General features: G+C 53.5%; 1 protein-coding gene across 1 annotated transcript; it reads left to right on the forward strand.

Annotated features, from left to right (window-relative positions):
• Positions 1-10,486: 10,486 nt before the first annotated feature.
• On the forward strand, positions 10,487-15,758 carry AQP8 (aquaporin 8). Its single transcript, XM_040592953.1, has 5 exons — positions 10,487-10,927; positions 12,874-13,000; positions 13,808-14,022; positions 15,192-15,326; positions 15,716-15,758. Exons 1-5 carry the CDS (start codon positions 10,674-10,676, stop codon positions 15,756-15,758), a joined length of 774 nt encoding a protein of 257 aa, XP_040448887.1. The 5' UTR covers positions 10,487-10,673.
• The last annotated feature ends 2,356 nt before the right edge of the window (positions 15,759-18,114 follow it).

The raw sequence follows: 18,114 nt of genomic DNA on the forward strand, positions 1-18,114 counted from the left end.
GCTGTATGTGACACTGTAGTGTAAGAATACAGAACCTGGCTTTGGAAATAGTTGGCATGGGCTTGGACTGGAGACATAGGGAAAGAGTATTGAGATACCAGAAAAGGTGAACAATTCTTAAAGAGATGGTCATAACTTCAGAGGAACAGAAGTAGTAAAAAGAAATGCCCTTCCCTTCGCTGCCCTCCTCTCTGTCACTGATAGTAGTCCCTGGTAGCTACAGGCCACACACAAACATTGTGTCAAGCTGATTTCTTAAATGACATGGCACAGAAATACGGTATTTGGTTAATGCTGTGCTTGGTCTTTGCAGAGTGTTCACATAAAATCTCTGCCCCCAAAGGGAAAGGGTGGACTGTGCAATTATAAAAGGAGCTTATAACCTTTGCTTCCTAGATAACAGTATCAATGGTATGCTTATGCCTGCACATTTTAGATGTTTGGGCTTATCTGTACCCTTCTCTCCCCTCTTCTATTAAGAGGCATGTGCAAGCTGTGTCTGCGTTAGTGTTGACCCTTTCTCTCTGCAGCTGCAAGAGACCAGAAGGGCATGTCTCATTTTTGCATCTTACCATCAAAGTTCCTTCTTGAGCACAGTAGCTGTAACCAGGGACTACAGTGTTTGCCACGGGGTGGTTTCCCGCAGCAGTTGCCTGCTGTCTAGATTGGGAAGTAAACTTGCTGACAAGCCTTTCTGCTTCTTGGAAGCAGGGGCAGCTAGCCTGCTGCCATTAATGGCCTGCAGCTTCTGGGGCTTGCCTTCTGTTTTCACACTGTTGTTACTTTAAGAGTTTTTGAATATTTTTCATTCCCACTATACAGTTGCTCTGTCTTGCCCTCACATGAACCCAAGTTGCTAAATTCAGAAAGGACCTGTGAAATCTGTCTTAGACCTCCAAGTCCTCCACACGTACTGCCTAGTTAAACACAGCATTTATGCCAGAGACCTGGAAGAAGATAAAAGTCATGCCTCCTTGCCTGTCTTCAGTGGACAGTATCACCTGAGTTAACCTGTGTAGCTGTGTAAAGAGGAGATACTCAGTTGGCATAAGGAGGAATACCAGTATGCAACTGCTTCCTTGGTGTCTGTCCCTTCAGAAGGTCAGTGCAAGAAACTCACCTCTATAGATCTAGAACCTTAGATCTGAGTAGAGAGGACTCAATTGGAACAGCAGTTTCTTGTTTTTATGGCTGTGCTGTCCACAAAATCAGCCTGCGTTTTGATGGAAAGATGGGTCTGATTGTGCCGACTTGAGTCACAGTCTAGTAAAAGTTTACTTCTCAGTTCTGCTAACAGGCTGCCCAGTCGCTTGGTTATTGATACCTAAAGCAAGGTTACTCTGAAAATGTACTTGGCCTTAGCTCTGGTCTTTTTAACTTCTTTACTAGTCCAGGCCTTGAGCTGTCTGAAATTATGATAGCTTTATAATACACCTGTTCACTGACAGTTTGTTTGGACTGCGTTGTTGTTGCATTTGGGTGGGTTGGGTTTTTTGTTGTTGTTCTACGTTTGAGGAGAAATTAAATAACTTTTTAAAAGAACTGTTATACTACAGGTGAGTATTTAGGTTGGGCTTCTGAGGTGCTTGCCTTGCCTTCGTGCCCCTTTGCCCCCACCCAGCTCTTTTTTCCTTTATCCAAAGGCTATTTTCCCCAAGTCTAAATTCTGGAAAGTCTTACATTTTGATGCTGCCATCTTCAAACTTTTTTGGACTTCATCAGTAGTGCATCTTGGATCATGCTGTGGACCATTAAGTTGCTTTTCTTGCTTTTAATGAGCATATAGCATACGAGGGCCTCCCACCTACAGATGCTCTGACTCACACAAGAGCTTTGCTCCTGTGGGGTATGTGCTGTCTTGCAAACTCATTTGCTAGATCAAAGATGTGATGTTATGAAAGCATGGCTAGGGGTTGGGTACTTCAGTGGTTCATTTCCACTCTGAAGAAGCAGTAAGATGCTCCTAAGGTGGACAACATTAGATGTTTTGCTGCTTCCACCTTCAGAGTGGACTATAGCCCCTGGGGAATGTGGTTGAGCTAGGACCTGTTGTTCTACTAGTTGGTGCTGGTTTTGAGATTCCTTTTGATTCAGGTGAACTAGGATCATGGAATTTGATGGGGTTCTTTTAAATCAGAATCATCAGGGTTTGGGAGCAGGCTTACACCTGCTCTGTCCTCACAGTGTGCATTAACCCTATTGTAGAGATGTTTCCATCATTTGGAAATGAGCCATGTTAATTCTGCATCCCTGCGGATGGCTGGCAGGCAAGCCTGTTGGACAAGGTGTGGTGACTGCTGTGCCATTGCTCTCCGGCCACTGGGAGTCAGATCTTGCCTCCTTTACAGCCTTATTGCATACCTAACTGTCCTTGAATATCTCTGTTGAGCTCCTTGAATATCTCTGTTGAGCTCCTTGAATATCTCTGAGCTCTCGGAATCCTTGTTCTAGTGTATAAAAAAAGCTGGTTCCTACTTTCTTGTGTATTCAAATTGTGCAGTTTTCTTCCTTGCAATGTGTGGAGTAAGAACTTATTAATGGATGACTAACCTCTCAATATTGGACACTCCTCGGTACGGCTTTGACAAGATACCTGATTCTGCCTGCAGTACTCTTTGATGTTTTGCTCCTTGATCTCTGTCCACAAACAGCTCTGATCTGACTTGCTGGCATAAGCATTACCTGTGTTGGGTGCTGCACAAGCACCTGGTGAGAGATAGTGTCTATCCTGAAAAACCTTTTGATTTGAATCAACCCACAAAAAGTATCTGAAATAGCTGAGTCAAAGGTGTTTAAATATGAAGGTGGGCAAAACTAGACAATCTGTAGTGTCACAGATCTGCTCATAGCTAAAATTGTCAGGTTACCTGACAGTTAATATCTGTTAGTAAGAATCAGGGATTAAAAAAACCCAAAACAAACACCATCAAAAAACCAAAATCCCTCTAACACCCTCTGCACTGCAGGAGTCTTTGTGTGCAGTGACTCACGCTTGCTCTGTGGCAACAGGACTGTCCTGCTGATTTCTTTTGAATAAAGTAAATGAATGCATAGCAGCATAAAAGCCCCATCTCTACTATCAATTTAATTTTGGCAAGACCTGCTTTCAGAGCATATTCCTTGAACCTCTTATAACATACCTTTAAGAGTGGGAGCCAAGCTGAAGTCTTGCCTGCTCTGGAACAAACAAATCTGTTCCCTTTGAACTGGTCAATATCTAAGGTGCAACCACTGAGCTGTAGCATTTTTCATATGAAAAGGCTTTGGCTGCAGCTCACTACAGGAGATGGTCCTGTGCTCTGTCAGTCTTTTTTGTCATCTTTTTTGTCAATTTAATCCTCTCTGTGTGGAAGTTATGTCTCTGCTAGCATGAGGCAGATATTGGTGGAATTTCTGCTCATCAATTCCTATTTTAAGTCCTTGTATAATTTGTTCATCTGAGGGAAACACTGAAGAATGTGGCATCGGAGAGCAGGTGCCGTGGGATGGAAGGCACGACGGTGCCCTGTTTGCTCTTCATCTAGATGAGTCTGACATTCCATCTTGCAGCTGTTCAGCTGAACAGTTCTGCATCCTGCTAGGAGAGGAGAAATGATTCCTGCCAGAACTCTCCAAGAGTCTCTTCTGGCTCGGTTGCCAACAGTGGTGAAGGAAGTAGGTCACCTTGTGCTTCAGGGTTACAACAGGATCAAAGGAATTTGTGATACCTTGGGAGCCCGTGGGGGGAGGATGAGTGTGGGCAGTCTAGCTCTCATTACACTAACTAATATAAATAAGTCTTTCGCCTCTCCAGGGAATATTTGAGTTTGGAGAGTGCCTGGTGCTGCTGAAACAATGCTACTTTGCTGGAAAGACACTAGCTGGAAAAAGGCTGAGGAATGTTTTCTAGCCAGGAGAGATGGCCTTTGCCTCCTCCTGCTGCTTGCTGCAGTTTGTGTGACTGCTTGCCAGCAGCAGCTCCCCTGAGCTGCGCGGTGAAAGCCCTGGCCTTTGACTGGGTTATTGGTACTGACAGTACAGCAAAATCCATCTCTGCAAACAGTTTGTTTAAAGGAGGGGGGGGGGAAACCCATCATTTAAGCTTGAGTGAACAGCAAGGTGTAAGTCAGCTGCATTGCCCCAGCCAGCCAACTATGGCACAAGAGCTCCATCATCCCGTGTCACCCTCCTGCCCGCTGGCGGCTTCCCCTGGGGCTTGAAGGGCTTTGCCTGCTGCCTGCAGGAGCTCGCCCGCTGGTGTCTGTGCGGGGCTGTAGCAAGGTGGCTCTCGGTCTCTTCTCCCACCTAACAAGTGATAGGGCAAGAGGGAACGGCCACACATTGTGCCAGCAGAGGTTGAGATGGGATATTGGGAAAAAATTCCCCCCTGAAAGGGTTGTGCAGCCCTGGAACAGGCTGTCCAGGGAGATGGTGGAGTCACTGTCCCTGGGAGGTAATTAGAAGGTGTTTAGATGTGGTGCTCAGGGGCAGGGTTGGTGGTGGCCTTGGCAGTGCTGAGTTAACAGTTGGACTTGATGATCTTAAAGGTCTTTCCCAACCAGATGGTTCTGTGATTCTGTTCTTGGTGCTGGCTGAAGAGGCTGGAACCTGGCGTGGCTGGCACACACCCCTAGGTAAGGGCACAATGCTGTCATCTTTGCCACTGGGATATCTCCTGTCAGCCCTGAATTTAGCTCTGGTCTCCATGTCATAGCCACACCTGGGTCATTCTCTTGAAGATCACTTCGAAGTACTTCAACTAGTTTTCTCTTTCTTCCTGGATGTAGTTTCTGTGCTGTACATGTAGTAACAACAGGAGATTTGATGGCGTCAACAGGAAAAGTTCTCCGGCCAGTCTCAGTGGTGGGGAGCCTGTGGTGGTGTTCCTCGCTGTGCTGCTGATGGGTTGTAGAACACCTGAAAAGGTGCATCTCCCCCTCCCCCCTGTCCCACTCTGTTTCAGCGGCAGGGTGGTTAGTAGGGCTGTCCCTCGCACGTGCCGTTTGTTTGGAGAGCGTGGGTGACATGGGACCTCCAGTCAGGCTGGCAGCCTGGCTGGCTGTGGCCCCCGTGGGGCTCTGGGAGGAGGTTGACCTGGCAGCCCAGGCGTCTGGGCTGCGGTGTGCGAGGTGGGGGAGGAGGGTCCTGCTGAAGGAGCTCTGCCAGGGAGCGTGGGCAGCAGGAAGGGGCAGAGTGTCTGGTCATACCTGCTATTCTTGAAGCAAGATGCTGTTAATCCTCTTTGCTTCTCCCAGTGGCTGTGAAGCATTTGCACAACGAGGATGCTGAGGCCAGTTGCCATGGCAAACTGAGGGAGTTGAAGCACGTGGTCCCTGCCTGCCTTTGAGATGCCTGTCACAAATTGTTCCTGACAGGTGCAAGAAAATCCTCATATCTGCTCCGTGCTGACTCCTGGATGTTGATCCTCGTTCTGTTCGAGTTTCAACCACAGTTCAGGTGATTACGCTTTGCTGTGCCTGTGTTTCATCCGTGTTACCCATGCCTGAGCATTGCCTACTCGCTCCTAAAAGATGGATAAAAGAAGTCCCCTTCGAGAAAACTAAATTACTTCGTTCTCACAGGGATTATCCAGCTCTAGGAACTGAATGAAAAGCAGTTGTTAGCTTAGTGTGTAGCATTTAAAGCTTCTCTGCAGAGTTACCAGTTCCTTATTTCGTACTTAGAAGATTTTTTAGGTCTGTGTTGCTGGGGCACAGGGAAATGCAGTTGCTGGGGACAGAAAGGCTCCGCTGTAGTGCCTGGCATGGTAGTCACAGGGAGCCCAGTGTTAGGTAACTGCAGGGAAGATGCGCACGTGTAAACGCTGCACAGGACTAGGAGCATCCATCCCTTCTTTGAGAGCTTGTTGGATTTTGATGTTAAATGCCAGCGTTAAGGTTGCAATGTAGCTTCGTCCTTCTGGTTATTTTCCCTTCTCAAAAACCGGTCTGCTCTGTGTGTGGAGAACTGACCCCAATCTGTCCCTGTTTTTCAACAGACAATGGTAAGTCTGTGTGAGGAACCCTTGGAAATTTCCATCTGCACTCAAGCATTACGGTAGCATTTTGAAGTAAAACTATTATGCAATATAGGATCTATAAACGGGCAGAGGTCAGCTAACCTGTGTCACTGCTAGGAGCTGCAAATAATTCTGCAAGTTCTCATTCAGTAACAGTTGTGTAATCATTAAGATTATCAGCCTCCAAGATAAATACTGTAAAGATAAGGCAGTGTCAAATGAGTTGCCTTTGCCTTCTTTATCGCTTTTTAAAAGAGCTGACCATGGATGCTGGCTATGCTGGGGTCTTTCCTTGCAGCAACACCACCGTGCAGCACCAAAATATTTTGTTGATAACTTTTTTTATAGACATCTAGTCAGAAGCTTGTCCTATAAAATGTACTGGCGCTGATTCAACAGAGACTCCACTATGCTCTAGTCCTGCACTTAAGCATTGTTAAATGTTAATGGCACTTGAGCATCTTCTTAAGTGTCTGCTTAAGGGCTTGTTTGAGTTTGGGTGGTTTGGCTTTGGGTGCTATTGTTTGTTAGAAAAGCAAATGAAAGGTTGCTGATCTGCACGCTGAAGCAAGGAGAAACAGAACGAAACATTGAGGCGGGGCTGAATGAAATAGGGCTATTCTGACTCTCCTGTCCAGGTAGATGGACATGGGAAATGTTCTCTACAGTTCCTAAAAAGGATTTTTCAAAGCTCTTGCTTGTTTCGTACCACCGTTTCCTGGACTAATTGACAGAGTTGCTGTTGTCACTTATTTAACAAATCAGTGCAAGCACAAACAAGGACAAAAATAAGTGTCTGCTAATGTGAACAGATTTATCTGTCCTCATCCCCACGCCTTTTCCCACGAGTATAATTTTTACGTAGCTTACCGAGCAAACCCTAGAGCCAAGTATTTAATCTTATCCATGAGGGGCAAAGGGTGCTAAGAGCAGGGTTGTTTTCTTTGCACGTTAGTGGCGTCTCTAAAGAAGAGACAGATGCTGGTGCAGCCTCTTCTCAGAATGGCATAGGAGGAATGTTGGGTTGAGATGTAGCTTAAACTGAGGTTATTAATAAATTACTCATTACGTGTTAAGGAAAACATGCTGAAGAGTTGTAAGTGCAGGAAAGTCACAGTTCAGGATAAGCATAAGAGAAATCCAACACGACCTCTGCCAATTCATGATGATAGATACAGATCATGTATATTGCTGCTGTAAGCCTTTGACTGCATGGGAGAGTCCAGGCAGCCCTGAGCCTGCCGAGATGCTGCTGCTTCCTTCGAGCCTCAGTGGACTCCTCAGTTGGGAGTTCCTTGCTTTGCTCAGGCTTGTCTTGATGGTCTTGACTTCTGACCACGCTGAACGACCCTGTGTCCCTTTGTCTTGCACGCTCTTCTGGCACCTCTCCGTGTAACACAACTGAAAACTTTAGATAATTCCTGTGTGGCCAGTTCATGTTTTGCCGCCTGCCCTCCCCTGCTGCCCCGTTGTGTGCTGTGGGTTGGTGATGAGCCAAGCGATCGCTCAGTGGTGTTTGTCCATCAGGAGGTCCAGGCAGGATTTATGTGCTCCAGAGGGCTTTTGGAGCCACAGCTGACAGGTGCTGAAAATACCAGCATTATTTTATTGGTTTTGTTTAGTCCTGGCTTTTGAGGTTAACTAGAATTACACGTGGGGAGTGTTACTCCCCTGGTGACTGCCCTTGCCCTGAGGCGGTGGTTAGAGAGCAGCAGCGATCCCTGGGCTCCGGGAAAGAATGCAAGGAGCTGCCAACCTAACTGTTCGCTTAGTGGCACATCAGCCATAGCCCTGCAAAAAACGTTTCACTCTCCCTAATCTTCCAAAACCAATCAGTTGGTGTTTTGTACAGTGCTGGAATTTGCTGAGCTGGTTTCTTCCAGCAATTTTTCCGTCACATGGAATGCCCGGGCAGCGCTGGCTGGCACTTGGTGCACAGACACTTGGCTGGAGCTCCTGCCGACAGGGAACGCGTTCCCTCAAGGTTGTGCTTTTGTTTTGTTCCGTTTCAGTCCCGTGCTTAGTAATAATTAATTCCTTTGTTGCCTGAACGTGGAGCATTTCCTCTAGAAGGCTCAGGCAAACATCCCTGCTCCCAAATAATAATGGTAAATGTTTAAAAGCCAAGAACAGGACGCCAGGTTAATCTTCACTTTTGGATTGTGACCCTCCGGTGTTCCGAAGCTGTCACTCTGCTGGGAGACATCTGCAGCAGCTTGTGTGGCCACAGTCCAGGTGTGATGGCATGGCCATTGGCAGCATTCCCACACTGTGTATGCGGCACCAGCACCTGGAAGCTGCCTTTGCTGCCTCTGCCCTGGCCCAAGAGGGGCAGAGCTCTTGGCTGGCTCTGGGGCTTGCCCGTGCTGCCCAGCGCTGCTGCTGGTAATCAAGGGCAGCTCAGCTGCCTCCTGGTGCGCTGAGGTGATGCCAGCATCACTTGTTCAACACTTTGAGAACTGCTGATACAAAGCACCAGATGAAATCTGGATGTCTGTTACCTTATGTTTTGAATACCTCAAAAAATAAATGAAATCTGGATTCCTTTTGCCACGAAGGAAAAGGAAAAACCCTTCCCAATGACAGCCCTGGTCTGGTTGTGCTGGGAGGTGTGGTGGTGGATGGATTCAATGTACTTCTTGGAAGCTGGCTCCAGGTGACAGCGCTCTGTGAGCTGAGATTGAATCCGGTGTTTTCCTGTTCCATGGGTCTGTGCAGGGGCTTCAAAGAGGAGCCCTAAAGACACCCAACCCCAGCGCTCACTCTCTGTATTCCAGTGGTTTCTATAACCTAATGCTGAGACCTTTTGGCTGTAGGAAACAAGCTCCCAGGAAGAGAACTGAGTGACTGAGGCTCGCTTAGAGGTGCCTGAACTGAGGTTCCCTTGTCGCTCCGGCCTGACCCTTGTCAGCAGTGTGGTCAGCAGTGTGGCCAGCAGCAGCCCTCCCTGGGACAGGCAAGTGGAAATTTCCTTCCCATCCCCAGTGTCTTGTGAAAACATCATAAAACATCCGTGGCGTTCTTTACCCTTGCTTACGAGAGGGGAAAAAAAAAAAATATCTATAAACCCCAATCCTTAATTACCCATTACAAACATGAAATGCTGCAGGCGATTGCTCAAGGAGGTGAAATGCCGCAGTGCTCAGCGGGATGGGTTGCATCCCTGCATGGATGGCAGGCGCATTCCTGCTGCTCGCTGCAGAGACCCTCACGCTTGCGTGGCCGGGGCAGTTTGCCGTGCCCACGGCTTGCAGGGGCGGTGGTGCCCACATCCCCGGCCAGGCTGCGGCCTTCCAGCCATCCCTGCCTCGCCGGAGCCTCTGCTATGGCCTCAACCTGGCTTTCTGGGTGATGATCCCTTACGGGGTGCGGTGGGGGTTTGGGGATGTTTTAAATATTTGATCATCAGCTTTCAAAGCTGCCGGTAGATCTCTTGGCACCCTCACCAGCAATCTTTTTGTATTTGAGCGCGCTGGAAGGAGGATACGGGGCCCCTCTTCCGCAGCTCTGGGCAGGACGTAGGCTGAGGTTTAGGGGAGCCGGCTTTGAATGTGGTTCCAGCAGGCTCCTTCGGTAACTCAAGACAAATCAGAAATCAGTCACTTTGCTGGCTCTCTGGGGTCTGTAGGAAGAGGTTTGGTGATAGGTGTCTCCACACTGATGCTGTCTTTTAAGGTTTTAAAGCCCCTTAAGCATTACTGGTGTAGCACAAGTTACATTGCATGCGTTTGTCATGCCCAGAAGTACCGATCTCTGTCAGTTTTTGAAGGAGGCGTATACTCTCCATGCCTACCCCTGGACACTGCTCCGAGTCCTGGGCTGGATCCAAGGGGCTGCAGTTTGCTTCCCCTCATCAAAGCAGTGCCCCTGGTCACCCTTTCCCGGGGTGCAGCCTTCCCGCTTGCTCCTGGTGCATCCCCTTCCACACACGTTTCAGGGCTCTCAGTTGCACCGTGCTGGGAATGGCTCTCGTCCCTTGTGTTACACCTGGGCTTAGGCTGAATTATAGCGAGCTAAGCCTCGGATGGGAGTGATGTTTTCAGAGTGTTTTTTCCCTCCCTAGAGCTACATCAACCATTTCCCAGGGTGCTGTGGCTCCGTGCGTGCCCCATGCACACAGTGCTCTGGTCCTTCTGGCACGTGCTACCTCTTGGCAGCACCAGCAGGTAAGAGCCGCCCAGTGAAGTGGGCCAGCTGGGCTTCGCACAGGTGCCAGCCCTCCGGTTATCTACACGAAAGAAATCACGTCCTGAGTCTTGGCAGTAACCCTACAACAACAACAACAACGACAAAAAACCAACCACAGGGAACAAAAAAACCCAAAGCCTTGAACCAAGGAACGGCGGTGATAAAGAGCTTTTATATTCCTGGGGGCTGGCCTATCAGCTTTTATTGCCCCCTTTCTTTTTTTTTTTTTCTTTAAGCAATGCAAACCCAATCTGTTTTCTAGAGCCTCCCATCCACTACCTCTTCATATAGGTCAAGGGGAGCCTGCCAGCCTTTCAGCAGGACAAGCAGGGTGCTCCTGGAGGGTCCTCATCCCTGCACCAGGACCCCTCGGAGACCTGAGCCTGCATCTCCAGTTTCTCAAGCCCTCTGCTCTGCAGCATCCTTCAGTTGTACCCGCAGGGCCAGCTGCCACCAGGACTCTACCTGCTTTGTTCCAGCCCTGCTCATGGCCGCTGCCAAGTTTGATCACCCTGCACTGAAGGAGACGATGGACATCGACATCGAGCCCAAGCCCCTGCGGCCCCACTGGTATGAGCGTTACGTCCAGCCCTGCGTGGCCGAGCTGCTGGGCAGCACGCTCTTCATCTTCATCGGCTGCCTCTCCGTGGTCGAGGACGCGACGAACACTGGGAGGCTGCAGCCTGCCCTGGCGCATGGGCTGGCCCTGGGGCTCACCATCGCTATCCTGGGGAACATCAGGTAAGGGGGGCTGGCACTTGGGGTGGCACGTGCTCCCCCTGCCACCTCCTCTGCACCCCCTTGCCAGGGTGGCACGGTCCCTGCTGCATGTGCGGTTTCCATGCGTGGCAGGAAGACATGCTCCTGTCTCCCCACATGCTGCCTTTAGGATTTTTCCTGCCAAATATTGGTGACTGCTGCAACGCTGCACTGCCCTTGAGCCTCTCGGTTAGCAGCATGGCTGCTTAGGTGGTGGTTGTCCATAACGCCTTGGGTTTGGGGAGTTTACTTTGCTTTTGATTGCAACGTTTGGTTCTCATGCCCCTCCGGTCAGCTCAGCACAGCCCACGGATGGGGTGGCTCTGGGCTGGGACACAAAACTCCCCCGGCCAGGGAGGGTGGCTCCGCCGGGCTCACGAGCAAGCCCCAGAGTCCAGAGCAAACTGATAATTTATCAGCACCTGATTAGGAGGGATAATGCCATGGGGTGAGGTTTGTGCAGCTGGGCCTCAGTGACCTGGGGGTGTGCTGGCAGAGCTGAGCTGGATGCCTGCTGCACCCCAAGCCAGGGGAGCAGCACAGAGGGGCTGTGATGAGGGGCTGCAGAGGCATCCTGGGGGTCCCCTGTTAGCTCTGAAGCCAGGAGGAGACAGCTCAGAGTCCTGTGCAGGGAGATTTTAGCCTAAAATCAGGTTTTAGAGATTTGTGTCCAGAGAGGCTGGAGGGGAGCCTGGCTCAGGATACGTGCTCGCTGGCCAGGCTGCTGTCCGTGCCGCAGGCAGGTGGGTGCTGTGGCCGGGGTTTATTGCAGACAGGTCCTCCTTTAGCTCCTGGGCTCCCACCCATCCTGGGCGTATGTGCAGCCAGAGCACTGTCCAGCCAAGATGTTTGCTACCCTTAACAACATAACTTCTTGCTCTCGTATGATGGGTCTTTAATTACAGCTGAAGAATAAGATGTGATTATAATTCCTAGACACTCTGACTCATCGGTTTAACCAGCAATTATTATTAGGGCTGATTGGTTATGAAACTTGTTCATTAATGCGTGTCTCATGGTGATCTGTTTTAATTAGAAGATATCTGAGTTTGTCTTGCATGTGGTCTTTGAGATGAATGATTTAGCTCTTGTAATGAGGTGAGCGCCAGCCTCTGCCAGCCCTTCCCAGGGCCGTGGCGGGCAGTGCGCAGGGATGCAGAGAGCTCTGTGCACCTTTGCATTTACACTGAGCAGAGGCAAATAAACCCTGAAAATCCGAGTAGGGTCCAGCAGCGCTGGTGTGGCTGGGAGGTGGCCTCAGCTCTGTCTTACAGCACTTGCCCTGTTCCCTGCTTCCTCGGGGATGTGTGGGTACAAGCTCCATCAGTGCGTCCCCTCCTTCCCCTGAGCAGCACAGATGGCTGCCATCAGGATGTAAAGGGGAATGACTGTCCTCCCTGAGTCCTTGTCCTCGGAGGAGCCGCTCCACATGCTGGTGGTCGGGCTGTGCTGCTCCCACAAGCAGAGCTTTTGCTGGGGTGGGGGGCAGCAGTGAAACCCCCACTGCACCAGGGTCTTGGGCAGGGCTTTGGTGCCTTCCCCAGCCTGCAGCACCCTGCAACACCGGGAGAGACCCCTTGTCCCCACACCTGCCCTGGCAGGGCTGTGGCAGCTCCTGGAAGCATCTGGGGTCTCTGGACACACAGCCCCAAACTCTGTCACGCAGACTGCACCATGGCAGCTCCTGCCCCTGCTGGCACTGTAGGAAGGGTTGGGTATCTGGGGTGAAGATGTTGCTGCTTTGAAGCAGTAACTGCAGAGAAAGAAAAGCCTGGGTTCTGTTCTTCTACGATGTGTAGCACTTTCTCACGGGATGGACTGCAAAAGCATTTGTGGCTCCTGACCGTGGCGAGCGTAGGGCTCCAGCCCCAGGAGTGAACCCCCTGCTGGGGGTGAACCCCACGCTGATGCTCTTCTCTCCTTTGCAGCGGAGGCCACTTCAACCCCGCCGTGTCCTTGGGCGCGTGGCTGGTTGGTGGGCTGAACATCACGATGCTCATTCCTTACTGGGTCTCCCAGCTGTGCGGAGGGCTGATAGGAGCTGGCCTGACAAAGGTAGGGTCACGCAGGGAGTCTCTTTAGGCAGCGCTGACACTGGGGTGCAGGGGCTCCCACTGCTCCGCCAGGGCTGGGCTGGCCGGCCCCAAACTGCTGCCCAGCCCTGGGGTCCCCAGCAGCAGCGCGCGGGGTGGGGAGGACAAGGGGCACTGGGTGCATCGGTTCTGCCTGGCGCTGAGAGCGCTGGTTTCTCACAGGGTGACAAGCTCGTAGGTTTGCTGCGTGGGCCTGGGGCTTCTCTGGCGCCGGGGGCCAGGGCACCCAGTGCCCCCTCCCAGCTCTTCCACAGTCTGGCTGCAGGACTCGGGCAGCTTGTCCCCTGCTGCCAGCTTGGGTCTGACAGTGCCGCTGTGGGGGCACGGCTAATTAATCTTCAGTGCCAGCTGTTCTCCAGAGGTTTGCTGTGGCACGCTAATTAGCACAGAACGATGCATGGTACCTCTGCAGCTCTAGCCGTTTCCTTTGCCTGTGCTTCTCCTTACGGTGCTGCCCTGTAACGTTAATTCACCTTTGGCGCGGCCCGTTCCCAGTGTCCGGGCAGCCCGGCCTGGCCACCGCACACCGCTGGTGTCTGGGTGAGCCTCATCCCAGGGCCGGGAGAGCGGTGGCTGGCTCATTATCCTTCACTAATGAGTTTATATTTGCCAGGCGCTTAGGGCTGGCTTTCAGGAGGAAAGTGATGAGATTAGCTCCTCTTTAACCTGATGCTCCGCCCGCCCACGCTGTCCTGACAGTGAGCACATATGCCCGTTAAAGCCCACAATATGGAGCGTGGAGGGCACAGACAGGGCTCCCCCCGCGCAGGTTGTGGCGGAAAGCAACCAGTATGTGTATGCCCACGGAGGAGCCTTCAGCAGCATCGTGGCCGACGAGCAGATCTCCTCCGTCCTTGTGGGCGAGATCATCATGACCACCTTCCTGGTCCTGGCGGTCTGCATGGGCGCCATCAACGGGAAGACCAAGACCCCGCTGGCACCTTTCTGCATTGGCCTTGTGGTCACGGTTGACATCCTGGCAGGGTGAGCTTGTGGGTCCTCTCCCTCTGCGTGTTCCCGCTGGCCTGCCGGTGCCATCCACTCCAGCAGCTGCTGGCACCGGGCAGGGTGCCTCCAGCGCGGGGTCAGGGTGGGACTGTGGCTGTGGGGACAGAGCTGCTGCTCGGAGCTCGCTGCTGTGCCGGCTGAGCAGAGCCTGCGGGCAGCTCCAAGCACCCAGCGTCAGGGCTCCAAGCACCCAGCGTCAGGGCTCCCCCGCTCCCTCCCTGGCCAGCACCACGGCTGCTGCATCCTGCACCAGGGAAGAGAGGGTGCCTGGGGTGGGGGGCATGTGCCCCTCGCAGCGCAGCACAGCACCTGCTGGCTGGGGAAACTGAGGAAAGCTGAGCACACCACGGGGTTGGCAAACGAGCCCAGTGGCCCCTCTGGTATTTTTGGGGAGAGTTCCTGGGCGCAGCCAGGCTGGGTGCAGGAAAGGCCATCGGCTCGAGCCTGGCACGTGGCGCTGGAGCCAAAGCGGCCTTTACAAGTGCCTGTCAGGGGCTGATAAACCCAAGGGCTGCAGGGGCGGTGTTTGTCGTAGGAAGCCCTGAGCAAACAGCAGAGGGTTCATCTGGAGCCGTTTCTCGCTGCGTGTCCTCGAGGCTGCTGGAAGCGCTGCCAAGCTCGGCCTTGGCGCAGGCAGATGTTGCGGGCGGGCGAGCAGCCTGGGTCTTGTGCCACTGCAATCAGATAACGAACTGCACAATTATGAATGTTAATGGCTTGTTTAGTTAAGGCAGTGCCCCCTCTAGTGGGATTCAGAGCTGTTATTTAAACACTGCACAAACCTCGAGGGCAAATATTTGTCTGTTGCAGTTTTGTTTAATCTGTAAAACGCTGTTGTCTCTCCTGACCCACTCCACAACCCATGTGTGGCACGGAGCTTTCCCTGTTTAAAAGCCTGGCTCCCAGTAAGCCCCCAGATAGACTCAGCACTGGTGCTTCAACCCTGCACCGGGTTTACCCCAGGAGCTTGCAAACAGGAGCGAAGGCTGGTGCCTGCTGGCACCGAGCAGCCGCTCGAGTCTGGGCTTCCTTACGCCGCCAGGGCAAACTGTCCTCGGGCACCGAGCAGACCCCGCAGCAGGGGGGACATGGGTGCTGGTCTCATGTCCCGCAGGGCTGATGCAAATGCTTTGTTCATCTTTCAGAGGTGGCGTGTCCGGAGCCTGCATGAATCCTGCCCGAGCCTTTGGGCCAGCTGTGGTAGCAAACTACTGGGATTATCACTGGGTTTACTGGGTAGGGCCCATGGTTGCTGCTCTCCTCGTCAGCACACTGGTGAGGTACGTGATGCCCACAGCAGTAAGGAGAGAAGAGCCATGCAGGCTGACACCCCCTGCTCCGGTTTCCCACCTGGCTGCCTCCCCAGGGGCTCTGCCTCGCATGCTGCCCGAGCTGCTTCCCTGCTCCCTGGGTCAAGGCTGCCAGCAGCCGCTTTTCCAGAGAGGTGTCTGAGGGCTGGGGACTCCCTCCCCTTCTCCTTCCCATGAGGACAGGGTGACAGCGAAGAGCCAACCTGTGCCCAAACCCACCTGTTTGCTCCATCCATGTAGTCTTGTGGGTGAATCCAGGCTCAGGCTGGTGCTGGGCTGGTGCTGTTGCTGTTTCTGTTCCACGCTTGCAATGGAAAAGCAACTGACCCCCAGTTTCTCTCTCTCTGACCTCCCCAAAGGCTTCTGCTCGGTGATCGGACCACGCGCCTGTTCCTGAAGTGATGCTGGGTGCGGAGCCACATGCGTCTGCTGCGGGCAGCCGGTGCAGCTCAGCATGGCCAGCGTCAAGCCCCCTGCTCCTGCTTCTCACCATCCCACCTCCCCTCTGCACCTCCCAGGCAGCCTGCGCTCAGGAGATGGTTCGGTTGATGCTGCAGGGACGATGGAAAGCAGCCCAGCTGAACCAGGCAGCCCTGTGCTGGCAGCAGGGCCAGGCAGCACTGCTCCCATCCTGGTCCCCGGAGCTTTGCCAGCCCCTGCTGCGGCAGCAGGACTGGCTCACCAGGAGCATCCTCTGACCCACACCAGTGCCCATGGGGTCCCAGCATCGGCCATGCACAGCATCCATCCCACTGGGGCCATGCCAGGGTGTCTGCAGTGCCAGGGAGCCCTGTGCCCTCTAGGGTGGGCACCACTGTCCCATGCTCAGGTGGCTGAGGGTGCGTGGCTGTAGCCAGCAGCCTGGTGCTGGCCTCCTCTCCAGGAGCATCTCCAGCTCCCTGGGGCAGGGGGTGAGAGCTGCCCGTTCCCAGCCGCCCTGCGAGGAACCTGCTCTAATCCTGCTGAGGTAGCAAGAATCTGAGTCAAGCAGCCCTGCCTGGTGACCATGTGGCATCGCTCACCAGCGCTGACGCTAACTGGTTTCTAACTTCTTGGTGACAATACGAATTCTGAGGCCTGATGTGGCTAGCTGCTCTGCCTTGGCATGCCCCCGGGGGTCCCCCGGCCCCCACTGCTGCGGTGGGTGCTGCGGGGCTCCATGCCCTGCCCCATGCTGGCTCCTGCATTTGTCTCTCACTCGGGCATCTCTGCTCCCTCCCCGCTCACACCCAGCGCGCGGGGAGCCCACGCTCCAGCGTGGCAGGGTCTCCCTCCACAGGAGCCCGCTCCCCAGCTGTGCTGTGGGTCAGCTGCTCTCCCTCATGCAGGTGCGGGATGAGGCCGAGCGGCTCTTGCTGGGGGGTGAGGGGAGGGGGCTGCCTGAGCAGAGGGAGCTGCTGCCATAAGCAGGAGGAGTCAGCAGACAGAATTGTGATGGAGCTGTGTGGGCAGCGGGAGAGGAGCCAGCGCAGCAGCTTTACGTCAGCTGGGTATCCGTCCCCTACGGCAGCTCTGCCCTGATTCATCCTGTGGCCTTCCCGGCCTTCCCTGTGCTGGGGGGATTCGTAGGGACCCCATCCCCACCCCTCGGAGGGCCTGTTGGGGGGTGAACCGCCGCAGCAGGGTCATTGCAAGTACTCCCAGTGAGGAGCCCCTCACTTTACCTGGCTTTAGTCACTCCTAATTTCGTAAACTTTTAACTTGGGAAAGGGCTGTTGCTTTCCCAGCCCCGACATGTGTGGCTCTGAGGAGCCCCTGGGCTGGCCCTGGGGCAGGGGCTGTGCTGGGACAGCTGTGCCCCCCCAGCACGGGGCTGACCACCCAGCCCAGCACCTGGGGCACCCATCCAGAAACAAGGCTGGAGGGCAGGTGGGAAAGGGCTGGGCTGCCACAAGCAGGAGCGATGGCATCTTTCCGGGGCCAGGGTCTGTGTGCTGGGCTCCGGCTGTTCCCCCTCTCCTGCTGCCAGCAGGTCTGGAGGGAAACCCTGGGCAAAGCCGGTGCTTCCTCCCTCCCTCCGCAGGCTGCTCCACGCAGAGGCAGAGGAGCTGATGCTGTGGCAGCGAGGACGTTCCCAGCTTTCTGATGTCCCCGTGGGGCTGGCAGAGCCTCGCACAATGTCACCTCGCTATTTTCAGCTTGTTGTCTATTTTCCCAGTGCAGGAGGTGACCCACACGCACACAAACACACACAAAGCTGTATTCTTTTTTAGAAAAGGACAAGGTTGTGGAGATGCTGAAGTGAGGAAACGGCAGAACTACAGCATCCCTGACTTGGGGGTGGGGGGGTCATTGCCTGCATCCCTCCCCGCTGGTGGCATGTGCAGGGCTGGGCAGCGTGGCCCCAGGTGAGCCAGGGCACGGGCAGCTGCACATTCAGGAGGGAAAATGATGCAACTCACAGAAGCAGACAAATAGCATGAAGATGTCACTGGGACGGTTGTCATGGCAACGCCACAAAAAAAATGCCATACCAAACAAGGAGCAAAGTCGCAGTTTCCTCCCCAAAGGGACTTGGGGCGGGGGGTGGGGGCAGGGGAGTGGGAGCTGGAGGCCCTGGGGAACAGCAGTGGGGGTGCAGGCAGCTGCCACTCTTGGGCGATGGGTGCCCACCTTCCCCTTTCAAGAGGAAGCAAGGCCCGGCGGTGCTGCAGGAAACACGCTCTGGCTGCAGCTGCCACTGCACCCTGCACCCCGGCTGCACCCGGCCGCTCCCTGCACCCCGGCTCCAGGCACTTCTCCTGGCGGGTGCAGGCAC

This window comes from Falco naumanni, chromosome 4 (assembly GCF_017639655.2).
Source record: "Falco naumanni isolate bFalNau1 chromosome 4, bFalNau1.pat, whole genome shotgun sequence".
NCBI lineage: Eukaryota > Metazoa > Chordata > Aves > Falconiformes > Falconidae > Falco > Falco naumanni.